The sequence below is a fragment of the Rhinatrema bivittatum genome, chromosome 2 (assembly GCF_901001135.1).
Source record: "Rhinatrema bivittatum chromosome 2, aRhiBiv1.1, whole genome shotgun sequence".
In the NCBI taxonomy this organism is placed as follows: domain Eukaryota; kingdom Metazoa; phylum Chordata; class Amphibia; order Gymnophiona; family Rhinatrematidae; genus Rhinatrema; species Rhinatrema bivittatum.
Window position 1 is genome coordinate 595835383 of NC_042616.1, and position 20981 is coordinate 595856363.

Here is a 20981-nt window from a genome sequence, read left to right on the forward strand (position 1 = left end):
CCGCACACCACCCCATTTCCTTCATGATGGGTTGTCGCTTCTGCCACAAGGCAGGGGGCTGCTGGCCTGCCACCTGACTGCTAGAAGGGGCTGAGGGCGTGGGGTGACTCTGCTCCTTTTCAATCATATTACGCTGCCTGGAAAAAGGGATCCCCTGACTGGTACTGCCACCATCCCCAGATAGCAGTACCGTTGTTGTGTGTTGCTTCTTCATATGATGCGTCATGCCAAAATTAGATAATGTCCCTTTTGCTTGCCTCTGCTAATAGCCCTGGCGCAGTAATTACACTGAGCAAAATGCGGGTCCTCCGTCACTTTAAAGTGGTTCCAGATCGCAGATTTCTTTCGTGATCCCTTCTCTATAGCCTTCGGGGTGGATGCTGGCACTGGAGCTGAAGTAGTGGGTGCACCCTGAGAAGCAATGCCAGGGGCATCAGTCACACTCTGTGCCTGCGCTGACTGCTCTTCCTCCTCATCATCATCAGTTTCATCTCTCCCCTGCTGTACTGAAGTGGAGGCTAAGACAGGACTAACTAATCCTCCTAAACCTTCTTCAGCTATTACTTCTTCCATTTCAGATGATGAGAATCCCACACAAGATGATTCTTCATCGGAATCAGAAGCAAACAGAGCCTGCGCTATATTTTCAATGCTAAGCCGAGTCTGCTGTCGCATTGCTGCTTTTGGGTGTCGCCATTTTGTCTGGCATGACTCAGCCTCCCCTTCCCTCACCTCCGAAACTATAGGGTCAGAAACAGGTGGTGGCAATGCATCATCTTTAAATTTCATTTTTTTCCAGATGGAACTGCCTGCCCCTCCAGAGATTTTAGATTGGAACAGATCCCTTTTTAACTTTAATGGGGGACTGGCACTGCCTTTTGAAGTGCATCCTCTGCCAGTCCCAATCACTTGACCACGTCTAGCTTTCTCTGACATTATGGATTTAATGTCACTGCATACTAGGGATTTCAATTAAAAGAATTATTTCCAAAAGAGGCCCACTGGGGATTTGGCTTCAGAGAGCACCGCTGTCCCAATATATGTGAGTCTGCAAAAGTGCCCCCAGGCCCACGAGGCTGTGCCTGGATGTACACTAAAACTGGGACCGCTGTATTGTGCACACACCAAGCTTGTAACTACAAAAGAGGCCCACTGGGGATTTGGCTTCAGAGAGCACTGCTATCCCAATAATATATATGTGAGTCTGTAAAACTGCCCAGTGCCCATTGATGTCCAGTGAGTGCACTGTCTTCTTGGCTTAGAAGAGCACAAAGAGACAGCTTGAGTTCAATAAAAAAACCAAACTGCAGTTAAATAAAAAGCATGGCTTGCTTGGCACAGTAGCAAAAAAGAAGGAATATATTTTTCAATGAAAAATTCTATCAAACTAGCTAAAAATTGAATATATCTCCCACCTACAACACCCAAATCCTGCTTGCAGCCTACCCCAGGGGGTAAAATATAAAAATAACCAGCAACATGCCACTGCTAGCAGCTTGTCTCAGTGGCACAGACAGAGAGACAGCCTGAGTTCAATTAAAAAAAACTGCAGTTAAATGAAAAGCATGGCTTTCATGGCACAGTAGCAAAAAGGAAGAAATATCTTTTTCAATGGAAAATTCTATCAAAGTAGTGAGCAATTGAATACAGATTTCAGACACTCAGACTAGCTCTCAGTGCAGCCACCTCCCTGGACCACCTCCCCAGACCATCCCCGCAAAGAAAGTGTGTGGCACGCCGCGAGCTTAACGTTAAAAATAGTGTTGCGTCATCAGGAATAGGGTTACAGAGCACTGAGAGAGTGGCGATTGGCTGCATTAGAAAAATGCTTAGCTCTGATAGGTTGCATTCTGGTCTCCTTGCCAACCTGTCTGACCCACTCTATGACAGGGCTGTGAGGTCACTTATGACTCACAGGAAAGGGCTGGTTTTTGCTGTCTCCTATTTCAAACAGCAGCTAAGAAATCACTGCGAGCCAAAAGAATGAAACTAATATGATATGTTGTATTCGTGGGGGATCGTGATGCATTTCGCAAACCCACAAATACAACTAATAGCGACTTTTGCGTTGCGGATTGCCAATGCGTTGAAAATGAATGCACATCCCTACTAGCCAGGTTGGCCAAATACCAGCTATTTGGCATCCCTTCCTTCTGTCTAGACACTTCCATAATTTTAAATCTAAGTCAATTTGGAAAATACAGTCTTGACTCTCACACTGATACATGTAAAGTAGGGATGTGTAACTTGGGCTGTTAGGGTTTACCAACTGGTCTAGTGTTCAGGATATGCACAATTAATACTCATCAGCTTAACACCTGTGCTTTTGTCTCCCATTATGCAAACTAGTGTGATAATAAAGAGCCCAATAATCTAGACCATTGAACTTTGTATTTCTTTTTGTTTGAATTTGGACCTGTGTATTGTTAAGTTACATTCAGGAATATGACTAGTCACGGCACAGTGTTTGGTAGCATTCTTGGGCCTGTTTTCTTTTTGAACACAGGTCATTTTATGCACAGAAAATTCTTCCTACAATCTGCACAACCTAGGGGCAGTGGAATACCTTTTTTGGTTGGGTAGGGGGAATCTATCTCTGCCCATCTCCTTCCAAGCTCCCCATTTGTTGATGCCATGTGGAGCAAAAAGTTGATAGAAGCATGGCCCTGGTAGCCCCTCCATTCCACTGCTTATGGCACAGTTCAATGCGTGAAGAGTTACTTTAATTAACTTAATTAGTGAAAGAGAAACTAAAACAGTAATTAAATACATTTAATTTCATCCTTTGTAATTTTTTGTAGACTCTGTTATTTATACTAATTTAGTAGGTGCTGGAACACATCTCTCTTATTGTATGAGAAAATTGTTTTGTAAGGTTTGGTTTGGCAAAAGTATTTAGTTTTTGTAGTTCTTTCCCTCAGAGTGCACAAAGTGATTTTATGATACAATAAAAGACGTCTCTCTCAGCATTTATTACTTCTGAATGTGTAACAGAGTGTACCTGGCCTGTCAAATCAGTCACGTCATGGTAAAATGTAACTTGTTGATTTCCAGAATGTAGAAGCCGACAATCACCTGCTGCAAGTCACTCTGCTAAACCAAACCCATTGGTTTCACTGGCTACCACCCCAGAAAATGGAACAGCTAATGGATGCAAATCAGGATTCACACCGACAGGTACAGTACACATTCTGTATGTATTCCCCTATTTAGGATTTTTAGGACTTGCCCTGCCTACTGCATAACAGCTGCAGAAGGGATAAGAGAAGGAATTGGCTCAGACTCCCAACTGTATTATACATCTCTGCCTTGCACTGTAAATCTAGAAATTGAATGCAAGCTATACCAGAAATTATCCATTCATTCCGAGGTCCTGAATTAACTTGTGGCAATCTGGGCCTTCGTTAATTATAAAGAAAGCTTCAGGGATTCTAATCTTGGAGTTTCTCCAGAAGTGTGTGGCTTGTCAGTTGCCGTTCTTAAAAAAAAAAAAAAAAAAAAAAGAAGAAGAAAAGATAGTTTAATTTATAATTTATAAAGACTATGCTGATCCTAAGTAGATAAATGTTTATTGGTAAAGGTTGGAGTCACATGTTGTATTGCCTAATAGGGGCTCCAGTTTGTTCAGAAAGGGGAAATACGAGTTTGAAGATAATTTGGAGAGGCATATTTGGACTTTGGTTTCAAAGTTTATCTCCTTGTTAGGAAAGAGGATACCAAACTTTTAACTGTATTGCCAAGAAAGAACTGATAAAGTGTTTTGTTAAAGATGGTACTTTATATTTGGTTAACAAATGTTTAAAGGTGCAAACTTTCATGGCTTCCAAATTCCTTTGTTTATATGTAATGCTGCTAGTGCAAATTTGTTTTTGTTTATTAAAGTACAGTGAAATACATATACATATTATATTACTTTAACTGTATAGTGGAATGCGAAGTTAAGAAAAGAGAAAACAAGAGAACCAGAAAGTGAGGGTTGAGGAGAGATGGGTAGGATTATAGTTTGAATCTGAGCTTAGGCGTCTTTGGACAGGTGTTCTCTTCATGGTAGGAATGCTCTTTTGATACAGTTCCTTGCCTTTAATTGAAGGCCTCTGGTTCCTTACATGGTAGGGGAATGAATTTAAAAAGTCTTGCCATTTATCTGTCTCTTCCTTTCTCAGGATTACAAAATAGTCAAATATTCTCCATTTTCATATTGTGTTAAAGTAGAAGCTTTTGAAGTCAACTAGTTCATCAGTATGCATTTTTTGGACAATTCATATTTCCTGATTTCGTGTGGTGAGTACAACTAATACTGATATCCTGCCCTTAGAGTTGCCAAGTGGCCAGATTTTTTCTCGACTCTACAGATTTTTGTACTAATGTCCAGAAGCCAGTGGGAAGGATGAAATATCTTCAAAAAGTCTGGATTTTAGACCGCTGTCTGCAGCTTCTTCAAACTCCCCCTTTCCACGAATTGAGATTGCTGTACCTACAGTGTGACCAGTGTCCAAGGGCATTGCTAGGTACTTAAAAGATCTAGGGCATGAATCCTTTAGTCCTTTCCTTCGCCCTCTCCCCTCCAAGATTGCCAACTTTTCCATAGGCCAGGACTGGACGAGGTCCAGGGAGAGGAGAGACACCTGACCCTACCCTCATTTGCATACATTTGCATAAAAGTGTCAACACTGCACATGAATCTGCCTTCTCCTGGATCAAAAGAACCAACAGAGCTATCAATGATGAGTGATTTTCTCATGAATCTATTTGAAACACTGTAAGAATGACAAGGGGAAAATGGAAAGGAAACCCCTGCTCCAAATTGGGCAGGCTCTCCCACCAATATAAGGAGGCCTGGAGCGGTAGCGTAATGCGGATGCGCACGTGGAGGACCTGGATGGCCTGCCATTGGGACCGCAGAGTCCATTGGGCCCTGTGCATATGCAAGCGAGCCAAGGGCGTAACATGGACAGTGGCAGCCATTTGACCCAGAAGACAAAGCATGAGGCAGGCCGAGATCTGCCGGCTCTGGTGAACCAGACCCGCAAGGGATACCAGTGTGAGCTCCCAATCGCAAGGCAGATAGGCTTTGGCCTGAGCCGTGCCCAGCCAAGCGCCGATGAAGGTCAACTGTGGAGTCAGGACCAGATGGGACTTCAGATAGCTGATGACAAACCCGAGGGACTCCAACACTCGAATGGTCAAGTGGCTGGGGCCTGGGGGGGTCCGCTGCTTTCTCGGGTAGCCCCTAGAGCTCCCACGTTGAGCATGGGCATGAGAGGCAAGAGGATAATATTTCCTCTGATGGTAAAAAGACCTCTGTGAGCCCTGCTGCGAGGATTTCCTGGCAGAAGATGGCGGGTCTGATGTACTGGCTGAAATGCTGAAGGGTCTCATGGTGATCCTTCAACTGAGCCACAGCATCTCTCACCTTATCACCAAAAATTTTCTCGCTGGCGCATAGGAAGTTCGTGAGCTTCTCCTGGATTTCTAGCCAGAGATCAGAGGTGCAGAGCCAGGCCATCCTGCAGGCACTATTGCCCGCCGCTGCCACCCTAGCGGACATTTCAAACACGATGTAGGTGGAGCATACTTCGTGCTTGCCGCATTCCAAACCTTGCTGGACAAGAGCCAAGAAAGCATCCTATTGCTGCTGGGATAGACACTCGGACAGCTCCTGGACCTGTTTCCATAGGTTCTAAGAGTACTGCGTAATATACAATTGGTAGGAAGCAATACGGGTGAGCAACATGGCACCCTGAAACACCTTCCTGCCCAATGCATCCTGTGCTCTGTGATCTGAACCCTGAGAGGCAGAAGCATGAGTACGGGAACGCTTGGCCTTCTTGAGAGCGGACTCCAACACGACAGACTGATGTAGGAGTTGATACTTCTCAAAACCCAAGGCCTGCTGAAACCAGATAAACAGCATCAGCTTTCCTATTTACCGGAGGCACGGACATGGGGTGTTCCCAAATTCTACATGAAGCTCTCATGTTTGGGAACAGCCACCACTTCTTTTGGGGTATCGACAAACTGGATAACCTCCAGCATCTTATGCCCAGCATCTTCTTCCATCAGAAGCTGAAACAGAATGGTTTCTGTCATGACCCGGACAAACCCCGCAAAGGTCAAGTCTTCAGGCAGGGACTGGCACCACTCCTCCAAAAAAGACGGGTCCGAGGGAAAATCCCCCCAAGTCATCAGACAAGGACTTGGAGGTATCTTCCCCCCATGGGTCATAAGGAGCATCTTCTTCACTAAGATCACTTAGAGACACCAGGGCCCTCAACTTGGCCACCGAGGCTCGCGATGGATCCTTAACCGGACCGGGGAACGCCGATCATGGAACTAAAGGCCTTGGCAGTTTTGCGGGCTGTGCCAGGCCTTCCTCCTCCTTGGAACCCATAATGGGAATCGCACCGGTCGGAGGAGGCATCGGTGGCCGATGGACCCCAGGCATTGGCAACAGCTGTGTGGGGAGGACGCCAAGAAGGACATTGAGGCGCTCCAGCAGTGGTGCCAACATCGAGGATGCAGGCTCTGGCGCCGGCAGCTCGATGCCCTGCAGGACTTGGACCATTGCCAGTTGCACCCTGTAGTCCAGCTCCTCTTGAAAGTCCATTGAGGACAAGTCAAGTGGAGGAGAAGGAGGCGTCACCAGATCTCCTTCAGAGCCCCAAGGGAGATTGGTGCCCGGCACCGGCATCAGTGGGGAACGCCTGAAGCTCCCAGGTTCGATGGAATATGGCGCCTCCTCTCCACGGGGTCCCTTCAGGGGCATCACAGCAGACGCCGGTGTTGACCTGAGCCCAGTGCCGTGCAAAGACTGTAACCGGTAGCATTGCTTCTGGGACTTTTCTCGATGCTCAGCCCGGTCTTCCCCGGACATTGGAGGCATCGATGAAAACCCAACGGTGCCATTACAAAAAGACCCAGCAAGCGGTTGGGGCCCAGCAGTCACCAAGGGTGAGAACCCACCGGGAATCGACCACACAGAAGGGAGGAAAACTTACCATGCTGCCCTACTAACTAAGCCAGTAGGAAGAAGAGGAACCTCGATGCAGGAATAGTTGGAACCGACCGGGAAATTACTTGAAAATACAAAAAGAGAGCAGAGCTCTACAACCGTAAGACGATAGCTCAGTGGAAAGGAAGCGACCGAAGATGAACCCTATGCAGATGCATGGACAGTGGCATGCTGGGCATTCTCAGTGTGCCAGTCAAAGTTTCTAGAAACTTTGTCATAAGTTTTCCGTGCCGGGTTTCATCTGATGATATCACCCATGTGTGAAGACTTCCATCCTGCTTGTCCTAGGAGAAACACATGATCATTGGAAGCAAGAGGATGCTAATGGAGTGATGATCACAACCCTAAGCAGCAATGGAATGTCTCCCTTGTGCTTCTAAGAAGCCACTGGGGTGGCCTGCATGAAACAGTGGTTACAGTCCTAAACAGCAGTGGTACATCGGCATCAGACCTTCAAAAAGGCTGGGGTGACCTGAATGGAGGTACCATGGCTAAAACAACTTAAATCAGCATGGGGAGGCTGGATCTTTATTTACCACAGCATCACTAATGTTGGTGGCTATGGGGATTAATACAAAACTTGGTGATAAGACATGGAAAGAGGCATGGGTGTTGGCTTAAGTATTGGTTTTGTTAAGAAATCAGTGACCTGTTAGAGGAGGTGGTGGAATCCATCACTGGCAGTTTTGTTCATGATTGGGACAGCTGTGGAGGGCAGAGATTGAAAAGAGTTAAGAGAACAGGTAAAAGATTTGGGGGGAGGAGGGATTTAGTGTCGGGTTGCTTAAATATATGCATCTACCCAAAGTGGATGAAACTTAACTGAGCAGACTGGATGGGCCAATTTGGTTTTTTTGTCTGCTGTTATCTACAATGTTACTTTGACCAGACTCAGTCCCAGGTACTCAGCCACGTAGGCAGGCAGTAGCCAGAGCAGCATTTTCAGCATGGCGACTAGGGTAGCCACAAGTTCCAAGCTATGCACCTTCTTCTACCTGCATCCCCTGCCGTGAGTTCTGCCACCCATTATCCAAGCAACACAAAAGAGAGATGCTGAGGGATTGCTCTGGGGGCTCTCAGGACATAGTCCACAGATGCAGAGGGAATGTATAGTCCTATGTAAAAAGACACCATTGGCAAAAATTTTACTTAACCTCCAAGTTTTTGAAATTTTCATAGTTGAAAATTGACAACCCTGTTTGATCTCCTAAAGGGTGGCTTTCATAATGTTTATAGGCTTAACCCCGAAGGTCTATATTTGCTTTGTGATTTTTATTTAAAAATTGCATAATAGTATTCTATGTAGGTGTGTGCTAAATTTTCTTCCTGGGCAGCAGGCTTATATTTCTTTGTAAAGATCAGCGGGTGATAAATATAGAATCTTTGGAGTAATTTATATTGCTTTTCTCTACAGTGGTTGGAGATGTAAGTTATTGAGACAGCATTGACCAAGCCTGGTTTCTGAGACAATTCCTTCTCTTTGCCAGATCTGTGCCAAGCTTCTCACACAACATTTTGCTCATCTTCCCTTGGATATTTATGTATTGTAGATACAAATATGCTTCTCTCAAGTAAATTCTGAATTCAAAGTTCAAAAGCTCCTCATTGACACTTTATCTGTATTAGGTTCTGAAGTAATAAATGCTTATTGTGGAGTTATCTATAGATATTTTGTGCAAGGCCGTGTTTTTCTTTTAGAATGTTAAATTCTAGCACTTACTCTTCTTAATCTTAAATACAGTAGAGCTGGTGTCCCCAAACTTTTCTAGAAGGGCCTCATAGGACATTTTATATCACCTTAAGGACCTGGAAGGGTTGGGGGTGATGGGGAGGTCTTCCTCAGAGTTTGCTGAGCTGGGAGAGGGAGGAGAGGTGCCTCCCAGAATTGTTTGCTGGGAAAGGTTTGGTGGGAAAATGTCTGGACCTTTTGATGATTTGAAATGCTAAGAAAGGGAGAAGGCAAGGGGGCAGGGTTCCCAGTGGTGTAGAGGTGTGGTAGATAGAAGTAATAGTAATAATAAGAACATAACAAATTGCCATACTGGGTCAGACCAAGGGTCCATCAAGCCCAGCATCCTGTTTCCAACAGTGGCCAATCCAGGCTACAAGTACCTGGCATGTACCCAAACACCAAGTAGATCCCATGCTACTGATGAAATTAATAGCAGTGGCTATTCCCTAAGACAACTTGATTAATAGCAGTTAATGGACTTCTCCTCCAAGAACTCATCCAAACCTTTTTTATACCCAGCTTCACTAACTGCACTAACTACATCCTCTGGCAACAAATTCCAGAACTTAATTGTCCGTTTAATGAAAAATAATTTTCTCCGATTGGTTTTAAATGTGCTACTTGCTAACTTCATGGAATGCCTCCTAGTCCTTCTATTATCAGAAAGAGTAAATAACCGATTCACATTTACCCGTTCTAGACCCCTCATGATTTTAAAGACCTCTCTTCTCCAAGCTGAACAGCCCTAATCCCTTTAGCCTTTCCTCATAGGGGAGCTGTTCCATCCCCTTTATTCCAAAGTTGGCATCCTTGCTCACTGCCTTTTCCTCTTCCCGCCTAGGGAAGTAAAGGGAGGGTGGAGGGTGAATAGATGGTAGGATATTGTGTTTGTATGTGTGTGATGTATTCTTTCTCACTCACACACCCCTATACACTCTTGCTTTCATTCTATTTCCTTCCCCTTCTCCCTTTTCCCTTCCTCACACTACCCTCTCTTGCAACATGAAGGATGTGTGGTATGAGCAAAACAATCCCTCTGCAAACCCAAATCCAGGGATAGACACTTACACTTGATATCTGGGTTATAATAATGAGGATGTCTGAACTCTGCACCTCTAGGGCCTGCTTCCTTAAGGGATGATGTGTATGTCCCTTTGCCAATAACTCCAAACAGATGGTGGCACAATTGGGAGCTCCAGGAACCACCATTCTTACTTGGGATTCCCTGGCAGGCCCATAGAACCCACAGCTCAGTTCTACCAGTGTCTTCCTCTCTGTAGCCTGCATCTTCCTCCACAGTGGCTGAAAACTCCTTATGATTGTGCTGTAGCCCCTCTACCTGTCTTTGACCCAAGTGGTACCACCTGCGCAAGTGGCACTAACATTAGCAATGCTTAATGCAGCCAGTCAGTGGTGGCCTTGCACTGGCATGCTCCACCCATGCTACTCTGATGTTCTGCCACTTGCACCTCTGGCTTCAGGTATCTGAGCTTGTGGTAGCAGTGGAATGCACGTCTGCCACCACCACTGCAGGCCAGATCAGACTCCTCCTGTCGTTGCTGCTGTGGGCCAGATGAAGTTCCTTCTGCCATTGCTATTGGGGACTGGACAAAATTCACCCAAGAGCTGCATCTGGCTCTTATGCCATAGCTTGGGGAATCCTTCGGTAGAGCACCATTTATGGAAACATCTATTTTATAAAAACTCTTGTAATCCGGAAAAAAATAGTGAGCCCAGGGCCATGATTTATTATTCGAAAAAATCCTTGATTATCAAGAATTTGTGTGATACATGGACATCACAAGCCTATACCTTAATCTCATTCTCAGCCATTTGCAGTGAATGTAGGTACAACAGATCTTCGGTTTTATCTTCTGTTAACAGCGTTTCTGGCTCTGGTGAGCCTGGCAGAAAAGGGGCCAAAGAGCCTGAATTTCCTGCATGCCATTTGTGTACAGTTGAAATAATGGCAGATCAGCATCCTTACTCCTCTCCTGTTCATAGACTTCTTAACAACAGAAAAGGAGCCAAATCCTGGAGCTCTGAGCTTGAAAAATCAGAGGTCAAGAGTGACAAGGAAAACGTATGCTTTATCCAGAAGAAAGTGGAGCTGGTTAGTAAAGTCACAAACTCTGCCTTCTGCACCCTAATATACATCTTTTTTTCCAGTCAAATGGATCATGTAGTAACGATGTCTTGCATAGTATATGTCTTGTTTTCTTCTATCTCCACTCACCCATTCCCCTCCAGATTATAATAGGAATACCAATAAGAAACAAAGATTAATGAAACAGGGTAAAATTTCTATGTGCATTATATAGAGTCAAATTGCATACAGTATGAGGGATCAAAAAGTAAAAATGCAGTTATTGCCTTTTACTGTGCACTGTACCGTATATCATTTCCTTGGTCAATGAATCCAGGAATAAAGACACAAACTCTGCTGTCTTGATATGCTGTAATGCAACTGGTATGATTTAAAGGCCCTGGAAAAATCCTTTCTCTTGTGATTCAGATTCAAATAACTTTATTGGTTGCCCTCTTGGGAAGCCTGGATATGGATCTCTTCACTGCGCCTTGGAACAGGAAGGTTCCTCTGTTCTCCTCCCTGTACAAGACACGTGACAAACCAGCCTGAAATACTTTCATCCAGCATTGGGGCGAGGGTCTTCTGTACGCATATCCTCTAGCTCCAGTCAACAAAAAGACGGACGCGGTGTACCTGGTACAACCATCCACCGGGTTTGACCGCTGCCAACTCCCACACCTTAAGAAAGCTAAAAGGGTATGCACCCATGTGTAGGCATCGCTGGGGTGTGAGCACAAAGCCCTAGATGCCTTAGGTCGACAGGTATTCCAGAGTACCATGCTCATTGCCCGCATAGCATGTTATCAGCTTCACATGAGGCAATATTCTCGAAACTTGTGGAAACAAGCTCAGGAGTTCGCTGAGCGCCTTCCTCAGCAGTATCAGGAGGAGTTTGAGTGTGGTTCAGCAGGGCCTCGAATGAGACAAACACAATGTCCGTACAGCATACGACATGTTTGAAACACCCATGAGGTTGGCTGCAGCAGGCATTGGGGCCCGGCGCACAGCTTGGCTACGGGCATCTGACTTGCGCCCAGAGGTCCAGGACTGTCTGGCAGACCTGCACTGCACTGGAGAGAATCTGTTTGGCAACCGGATCAAGGAGGCTGAGGTTCAGCTGAAGGACTATCAAGAGACCCTTCGACAATTGTCAGCTAGTACTTCTGACCCAGCCTGCTCGGTCATATCCGAAGCAACCTTTTTTCTGGCCCCGCAGGTATTACCCTCCTGCCATGAGGTCTAGGCCTCAGCGACCAGTGGGGAAACCCAGGCAAAGGCAGTCTTGGCCCCCTCGGGCATCCATGGCCTCGCTGCAAAACCCTGCCACTGGTTTTTCACTGGCAGCGAGGGAATCAGAGCCAGCCGCGGAACCCTAGACCCTCTAGTTCGGGGCCGACTTCAACTCTTTGTGGACCAATGGAGTTTGATCATGCCGGATCACTGGGTCCTGTCCATCATCCGCCAGGGTTACCAGCTTCATTTCCAGTGATTTTCACCCCGCTCTCCACCAGCTCCAGGATGGGGAGGAGTAGGAAACGATCAAATACTAAGGTAGAACTCATGGCCCTCCTTTTTACACAGAAGGGGTGGGGAGCGCACGTCCAAGGGCAGTGCACACAAGGGTTCTGATCACGTCAGGAAAGGAAGCTCCAAATCAACCTTCTGGAGCTGAGGGCGGTTCAGTATGCCCTACGGGTGTTCCAGGAACTTCTAGCGAACAAGGTAATCCTGGTGCACACAGACATATGGTACCTGAACAAACAGGGAGGAACCGGGTCATTCCCCCTCTGCCAGGAGGTAGTCCTGATTTGAAGATGGGCCATCGCCAACAGTATAACTCTCCAGGCGGTGTACATGCTGGGGGTGGACAACGCCCTGGCCGATGCCCTGAGTCAGACTTTCAGGCCACACAAGTGTTCCCTCAAGCAGGAGGTGACGAATTGCCTTTTCAGCCACTGGGAGACCCCGGACATGGACCTGTTTGCCTCCTTGGAGAACCGGAAAGAACACTGCTTTTGCTCCCTAGGCAGGAGGGGCAAGGGGGTCGCTGGCTGACGCGTTCTCGATCCACTGAGGGATGGGCTTGCTGTATGCTTACTCGCCCCTTCCCCCTCATCTCCAAGATACTTCAGAAGTTGCAGCAGGATCAGGGCTCAATGATCCTAATCGCACCCTTGTGGCCCCATCAGGTCTGGTACCTGACCCTTCTGGAACTTGAGGTGTGTCCCCCAATATAACTGGGAATGGCTCCAGACCTGATCACACAGGACCAGGGCAGGCTCCGCCATCCCAGCCGCCAGTCCCTAGCCCTCACAGCATGGATGTTGACCAGCTGATGGTTGAGGCCCTCGGCCTACCGGATGACATATCTCGTGTTCTTCTGGAGTCTAGGAAACCTTCCACCAGAAAGTCCTACAACCTGAAGTGGAAACGGTTCTCCTCTTGGTGTGAAGGTCGCGGCTTAGACCCTTTCACCTGCTCCCCCTCAGCTCTTCTGAACTGCTTGTTTCTCTTGGAATCTGGCCTACCGACTGCCTCCGTGATGGTACACCTAAGTGCCATAGGAGCATACCATCAGAATATGGATGGTTCTGCTACTTCTTGCCATCCGCTGGTGGAACGTTTCATGAGGGGTTTCCTTCAGCTCAAACCCTCTACTTGCCCCCCCTGGCGGTTTCCTAGGATCTGTGGTTCTCTCACAGCTCATGAAATCCTCGTTTAAGCTGTTACACTCTTGTGACCTAAAGCACTTTTCCTGGAAAGTGCTTTTCTTAGTTGCGGTCATATCGGCTCGCAGGGTGAGTGAGCTGCAGGTGCTGGTGTCGTACCCGCCTTACACGAAGTTCTGTCACGACAGGGCGGTGCTCCATACACATCCTAAGTTCCTACCCAAAGTGGTGTCCGAGTTCCATCTCAACCAGTCCATCGTATTACCGTCTTTTTTCCCGAGGCCCCATACTTATCGAGGTGAATATGCCCTCCTCCATACCTTAGATTGTAAGAGAGCACTCGCCTTCTACCTAGAACAGATGGTGCTCCATCGCACCTCCACTCAGCTATTCATTCCATTTGACAGAAATAGGTTGGGTGTTGCTGTTTCTAAACAGACGCTGTCCTACTGGTTGGCTGATTGCATCGCCTTCTGCTATGCACAGGCAGGGCTTAAGCTTCCTGGCCCTGTTTGTGCTCACTCCATCCGGGCCATGTCAGTCTCAGTAGCGCACCTACGGTCGGTTCCTATTCATGGGATCTGCAGAGCGGCAACCTGGAGTTCACTCCATACATTTGCCTCTCATTACTGCCTAGACAAGGATGGGCGACAGGACTCCAATTTCAGACAATCCGTCCTACAGAATCTCTCTCAGCCATGAACCCAACTCTCCTGCCTTGGTTCCCCTCTTGGGTGACGGCCTGCTTGGCTAGTCTCCACGGCTGCAGTTGTTGTGCACATTTGCACTTGTTTTTGCTGCTCATAGTTGGAGAGGCCTGAAGCTACTTAATCACCCAGTTGTGAGGACTACCATCCTGCTTGTCCTTGGAGAAAGAAGAGTTGCTTACATGTAATAGGTGTTCTCCAAGAACAGCAGGATGTTAGTCCTCACGGAACCTGCCCACCTTCCCGCAGAATTGGAATTTCTTCTCACACCATTTTTGGTTGTTCCTTTTTTGCTAATTCTGTGTTATAAGACTGAAGAGGGACCTCATATGGACTTGTGGTTAGCGGCATGCTGGGCATGCTCAGTAGGCTGGTCAAAATTTCTAGAAACTTTGACAAAAGTTTTCCATGCCGGGCTCCATCCGATGATGTCACCCAGTTGTGAGGACTAACATCCTGCTGTCCTTGAAGAACATCTGTTACAGGTAAACAACTCTGCTTTTTTACTCAACGCATAATTAAACTCTGGAATTCGTTGGCAGAGGGTGTGGTGAAAGCTATCAAGTAAATTTTCAAAGGCCCGCAGGAGCAAATATTAGGGTTTATGCGTGTGGTTTGGACTTGCATGCGCTGCGCGCATTTTACAACAGCCCAGCCACGCGTGTAAATCCCAGTACGTGCCGAAGTGCCAGGCCCTGAAAAAGGGGCAGGCCAGGGGGGGAGCCATGGTATAGGTGGGGGGGGGGGGGGGGAAGGGCAGGACAGTGCCTTTCGCCGCGCATGAGCTTTTAAAATTTCCCCCTTTCTGTGCGGAGGAGGTCATCCGCTCCCAATTTCGCACGTAGATGTTAAAATCCACCGCGCATATTCACTCGGATATCATATTTTATAATGCGCGCACCAACATGTAGCTGCGTTTAAAAAAGGTTTAGACAAGTTTTTGGAGGAAAAGTCCATTAAGATAGAGTAGTAGAAATTCACTGCTTATTCTTGGGATAAGCAGCTTGGAATGTATCTGCCCCTTGGGATCTTGCCAGGTACTTGTTACTTGGCTTAGCCACTGTTGGAAACAGGATCCTGGGCTTGATGGACCTTTGGTCTGACCCAGTATGGCAAATCCTATTTTCTTATGACTTGAAGGAGTAAATTTGAATTGGTAATTTACTCTTTAAATATAATGGAAGGAGTTAGCAAGTAGCACATTTAAAACAAATCAGAGAAATATTTTTTCATTCAATGCACAATTTAGCTTTGAATTCATTGCCAAAGGATGTTAAGGCAGTTAGTATAGCTGGGTTTAAAAAAGTTTTGGATAAGTTCCTGGAGAAAAAGTCCATAAACTGCTATTAATCGGTAAGGAATAGCCACTGCTTCTTACCAAAAATAGTAGCTTGGGATTTATTTAACATTTGGGTACTAGCCAGGTACTTGTGACTTGGATTGGCCACTATTGGAAATAGAATACTGGGCTTGATGAACCCTTGGTCTGACCTTGTATGGCTTATCTTATATTCTTATGTTCTAACTTCCTGCTGTGCATATCTCCCGACTTTTACACACTCCGTGCTTTTAAAATTCACTCTTAAGGCTTTTCTCCCATTCTGTGTATATGGGAAAATACCTTGATGAATCAGGCCCTTAGAGCATTAATTATGTAGGTGGTGAATTTTTAAAGGTGTTATGCATGCAAATGTAAGATACTATCATAGCAATTTAAAAAAAACAGTTTACATGCAATAAGTGAATTTAACACAAATAAAACCCATTGATAATTCAATGGCATACATTATAGCAATTTTCAAAAGCCCACGTGCACAGTAAAGTGTATTTACACATATAAAATCCAGTTTTAAGCATTTAAATCCTTTTGAAAATTATCCCCTAACCTTTTTTTGCCATAGACACTGGGAGAAAAGCCCTAGTAAATGAGACCCTTAGATTGCAAACCCTTTGGGGATAAGGGAAATACCTACTGTACCTGAATGTAATTTGCTTTGAAGTGGCTGACAGGTCATGAAAGGCAGAATATAAATAAAAAATTAAATTATAAAATGTATCACAATCACAGTTTTTGGACCCACATACATACATGCTGGTGAGTATGGGGAGTAGAATAAGAGGTAAAGCAGCTAAAACTGCTGTGACCCCCACCCATCATAATTTGGAAACTCTTCACACCTTGAAGGCTTTTCTCTCTTTCCAACTGGAGTTGTTTTATAAATGCATCATCCAGTAGTATCTCTTCGCTTTGTTTAGCACTTTTTAATCAGGGCTGAAAGTGCTGTAATGTAGCTGGGGACTTGATACCTCTCATGGATCAATCTGAGTCAAAGCAGGGAGAAAGGTGGAGCACAGTCCTGACATCTGACAAAATGGCTTAAATCCAATAAAGCCCATATTAGTAGAGTCAAAAGTTAAAAAAAAAAAAAAAAAAAAAGTTCCACATTCATGCATGTGCTTTATTTTTCCTCACTTGTTTCCTCTCCTGAAATAAAATGCTGCTTATTTGCTTGCATCTGAGGAAATAAAATTACAAATCATATATGTTTGTGTTCAGAATGTCATTTAGCTGTAATTTTTCTGTTGCCAACAGGTTCTGGTTCTTTAGAAATCTTGTATGCTGCATGCTTAGATTTCTGCATTTGTATTAAATCAGCTGATGAAATGCATCTTTGAGAGCCATTGATAACCATTGTGCACAATGATTCTTTGCAGCTCTTTATCTGTCATTGTGTTCAGTTGGCCCTTGTCTATGACAGTTAGGTTCATCTGTGAACAGCATTGTGTACCTTATCAGGGAAGGAGAAGAATGATCTAGCATTTTATCTGTATCCTAGTTAATTCTGTACTCTCTTCTCTCTCAGCTCAGCTGATGAACACACAGGCATCTATTTTGTTGGAAGCTGTGAATAATCTCTTATTTACACACCTTTGTCTGAGTTCTCACCTGACAGCTCATAACTTCCACATTGATTTCTCCTTATCAGCTCCCTTCCCTTTATTTGCTGTTTACATAGTTTGCATGCCATTAAATCACAATCAACAAATCCTTTTAACCTCTTGCCACTATCTTCTTGTGATAATGGTGGCACATTACCTGCATATATACACAGCAGTTCACAGCTGACCTGGTTCAAGCCTTTTCTGTCAACACATATCATTACCCACATGGGGGGTGCGGGTGGGGTTTACATATTGGTTCTAATGATAGGGTAATTCAGCTCTGTACTGCACATAAATTCCCCTCTGTGTTGGAGAATATTTACCTCTTGCAAAAGTCTGTATCTAGTACAGCATTGCTGGACCAAGATTTTAACAATGCTGAAATGCATATTTTCTTTGGCTGTGATGGAAGCTGCTGCTTTGTTTGGGGTGTGTTATGCATGCCACCTGCGGCAGCCCCGCAGCACAGCCCTCTCACCTTTTCAGACAGACTCCAGCTCCTGGATTCTTTTCAGTGGTGGCGGTGGGCCGCCAGCTCCGACCTCTGGTTCCCTCCAGTGCCTCCGGGCCTGCCATTCTACCCAGTGTTGCCAGCCAAGATGTCCCTGTTTGTCAGGCCTCTCCACGTGGCCCGCCGAGAGACACCGCCATCAGCACTGCGCCCCTTCCTAGGCGCACGCGCATCAGTAGTTCTTTTAAAGGGCCCGCGGCGGGAACCTGGCCACAGACCCGGATGCTGACGTCAGACTCTTCAGCGTATAAAAGCTCAGGCCTCGCTCCATAGCGTTGCCTTTGCAACAGGTCTCCTCGTATTCCAAGAACTCATTGCTGATCCAAGATTCGTCTTTTCATTATGTCCTGTTTTCTGTGGTTCCCGGTTCCTCTTCTCCTTGTTCCTGTTTCGTCTGTGTTGGACGGACTCTTTGGATTTGACTTCTGCAAAGCCTGACTACTCTTCAGTTTCTCTCTAGCCCCGGACCTCCGCTACGCCTGACTACTCTTCAGCTTCTCTCCAGCCCCGGACCTCCGCTACGCCTGACTACTCTTCAGCTTCTCTCCAGCCCCGGACCTCCGCTACGCCTGACTACTCTTCAGCTTCTCTCCAGCCCCGGACCTCCGCTACGCCTGACTACTCTTCAGCTTCTCTCCAGCCCCAGACCTCTGCTATGCCTGACTACTCTTTAGCATCTCTCCAGCTCCGGACCTCCGCTACGCCTGACTACTCTTTAGCATCTCTCCAGCTCCGGACCTCCGCTACGCCTGACTACTCTTCAGCGTCTCTCCAGCCCCGGACCTCCGCTACACCTGACTACTCTTCAGCTTCTCTCCAGCCTCGGACTTCCGCTACGCCTGACTACTCTTCAGCTTCTCTCCAGTCTCAGACCTCTGCTACGCCTGACTACTCTTCAGTCTCTCTCCAGCCCCGAACCTCTGCTACACCTGACCATGCCTGCCTTCTCTGTGCCCTGACCCTTGCTTTGAACGACTACACTACAGACTATCCTGTGTCCAGAGTTTCCACAGCTTCCACTTGCCGCCAGCTCTGATCCTTGCCTGTCAGTGACGCCTCCTCTCGCCTATCCTCTGGACATGGACTTACAAGGTTTAGGCCTTCTTTTGCTTGAGCGCCTCCAGTTACCTATTGTTCCTTTGGCGCCTGAGGTCCAGTACCGAATCCTGTCCAGGACAGGACTACGCCATCTACTGGCTGCTGTCTCTGGGCTGAATCACCTCTACTTAACCTCGAGGCCCACCTAAGTCCTGCCAGCCCCGGCACCCAAAGGCTCAACCCGAGGGGAATGCGGTCCTGGAATAGGTGAAACTCCAGTGGCCTCTAGCTTCCGCCCACTCCACCTGCTGATGATGGAGACCCGTAGGTCCTTGCCTGCGGGTTGCGTCAACCCCACCTCAGCCCAAGGCTCCACTTCCGACGCAACAGAATGGCTGTACTTTAGTTTTTTTGAATCGTATGAAAAATAATCCATGTAGGATTCCATAGTTGAAGAACAGTGATGATATACATACTGTTTTATGTACATGATTCTCCCTTTATACAAGCAAGTATAGTAAAACCAAATAAACAATGCTTCCACTCATTTATAGTTTGCATCTTGTTTTTTTATTTGCTGGATACGTAAATACATCCATTTTAAGTGTATAGGCTTAAAGAAATAAACAAGACTAGGTTACCCAGAAGTTCTGCTGTGATCAACACAAAAAAAAGCTATTTCCCCTGATACTCTCAAATTAATTTTTCTGCGTTGCCATTTATTTTTCTTTTTTGTGTATTCAGTCTCTGTAATTTTAAACTTTCCATCTTTGTTTTTTTTTTTTTTTAATTACTTGCCTTTTCCAAATCTGAGCTGAAGGTGAGTAACAATTCAGGTACTGTACTTATTTCCCTGGAGAACTTACAGTCTATGTTGTACCTGAGGTAATGGAGAGTGATGTGATTTGTCCTCGGTTGCAGGAAGAGTCAGCCAGGCTTTGAATCCTGGCTTACATGTGTCATTTTCTGCTGTTCTAATCAGTGGGCTATTCTTTCACTTTACTCCTACCCTGCAGTTTTCTGAGTATTTCAGTATTTCTCATATATAGAAAATTTGGGACGAGGTTGTATTCAAATATTTTCTCAAGAGTATAATATAATGCTGATTTTCAATTGTATTTTTCTGTCTGTAAAATTTCTATGATATTCAGAATGACATCAAATAACTATCTTTCAAATTTTTCACATACACTGTACAAAAAATCTTAACACCCGGAAAAATCCTTACATATAACTCATATTTCATGGGTGACCATCATAACGCCCATTCATTGTACTGCTAAAGGGCCATCTTTAATCATTGGTCATGCACAATTTAAAATTCTTTTTTCTTTTTTGTCTTTTTTTCAACATTATATTAAAACTCAATGTTCTATCGTAAGCAAATGCTTCTCAAAACATTAAATATTTGCCGGTACTTAGTACTTCCCTTGGGGTGGCGGAATTCCGTTCTGCTACGTTTTGGTTAGGTGCATATATTCCCTTTGAGGAGATAGCAGAGCTCTGTCATCAAAAACGTTTAAAAAAAGAGTACTTATCTAGTTGTAAAATTTCTATGTCATAAGCCAGTAGGCTAAGGATTTCCTAATGTAGCATCTATATTTTACAAAATAACAGGTAATTCTACTACTTTTTGTCGGGTACTTTATAAGGATGGGGGGATTCTGCCCACCTCTCACCCCATTTTAAAAATTCAGTGGTGAAAGGTTCACCCATGCCAGCAGTGGAACGATTTGACTTCCCATCTACTGCTCACGCTGAAACTGTACCAGAAATACAAGGTGGGATTGGGGTGGGTGGGTTGGAAGACAAGGGTGCATATCAGTCAGTCAAGGAAATTGATTGGGTGAGTGGCCCCTGCTGCGTTATAATTTTAATTGTGGAGCTTCAAAAGAGAGCTTCTGAAAAAAGACTCGACCACTTAGCCGTAGGAGGAGAATTTGCTGTTTCATTATAGTATTTCCTTTGTTATATTATTTCATCCCATCACTTAACCGCTTCCATGAGAAACTAGCAGGTTTCCTTGGGTTTTGCTTTATGTAAGTTATTGAGATGAGGGTGTTCTTTAAGGGGGAAATTTTTCAAAGACATTTATGTGCATAAAACATGGATTTGTGCATGTGTAAATGCCTGATCCAAAATTGACCTGGGAACACTACACATAATAGTGTGTGTGTGTGTGTAACCTAGTTTTGTGTGCACTGAGGAGAGGCATTTTGAGGAGCAGAGTCAGCACATGCAGGCATACTTTTCAATTTTAAAAAGAATGCATGTACATAT

The 20981-nt window shown here is 45.5% G+C and overlaps 1 protein-coding gene across 5 annotated transcripts in view; it reads left to right on the forward strand.

The window, feature by feature from the left end:
• The window catches only part of GREB1L (GREB1 like retinoic acid receptor coactivator), a 729370-nt gene that overhangs the window by 391213 nt on the left and 317176 nt on the right, over window positions 1–20981 (forward strand). For all 5 annotated transcript variants that reach the window (XM_029591103.1, XM_029591107.1, XM_029591104.1 and 2 more), the window contains one exon: window positions 3055–3177. In XM_029591103.1, coding sequence (XP_029446963.1) covers window positions 3055–3177 — 123 coding nt within the window. The remainder of the gene's footprint in view (window positions 1–3054; window positions 3178–20981) is intronic.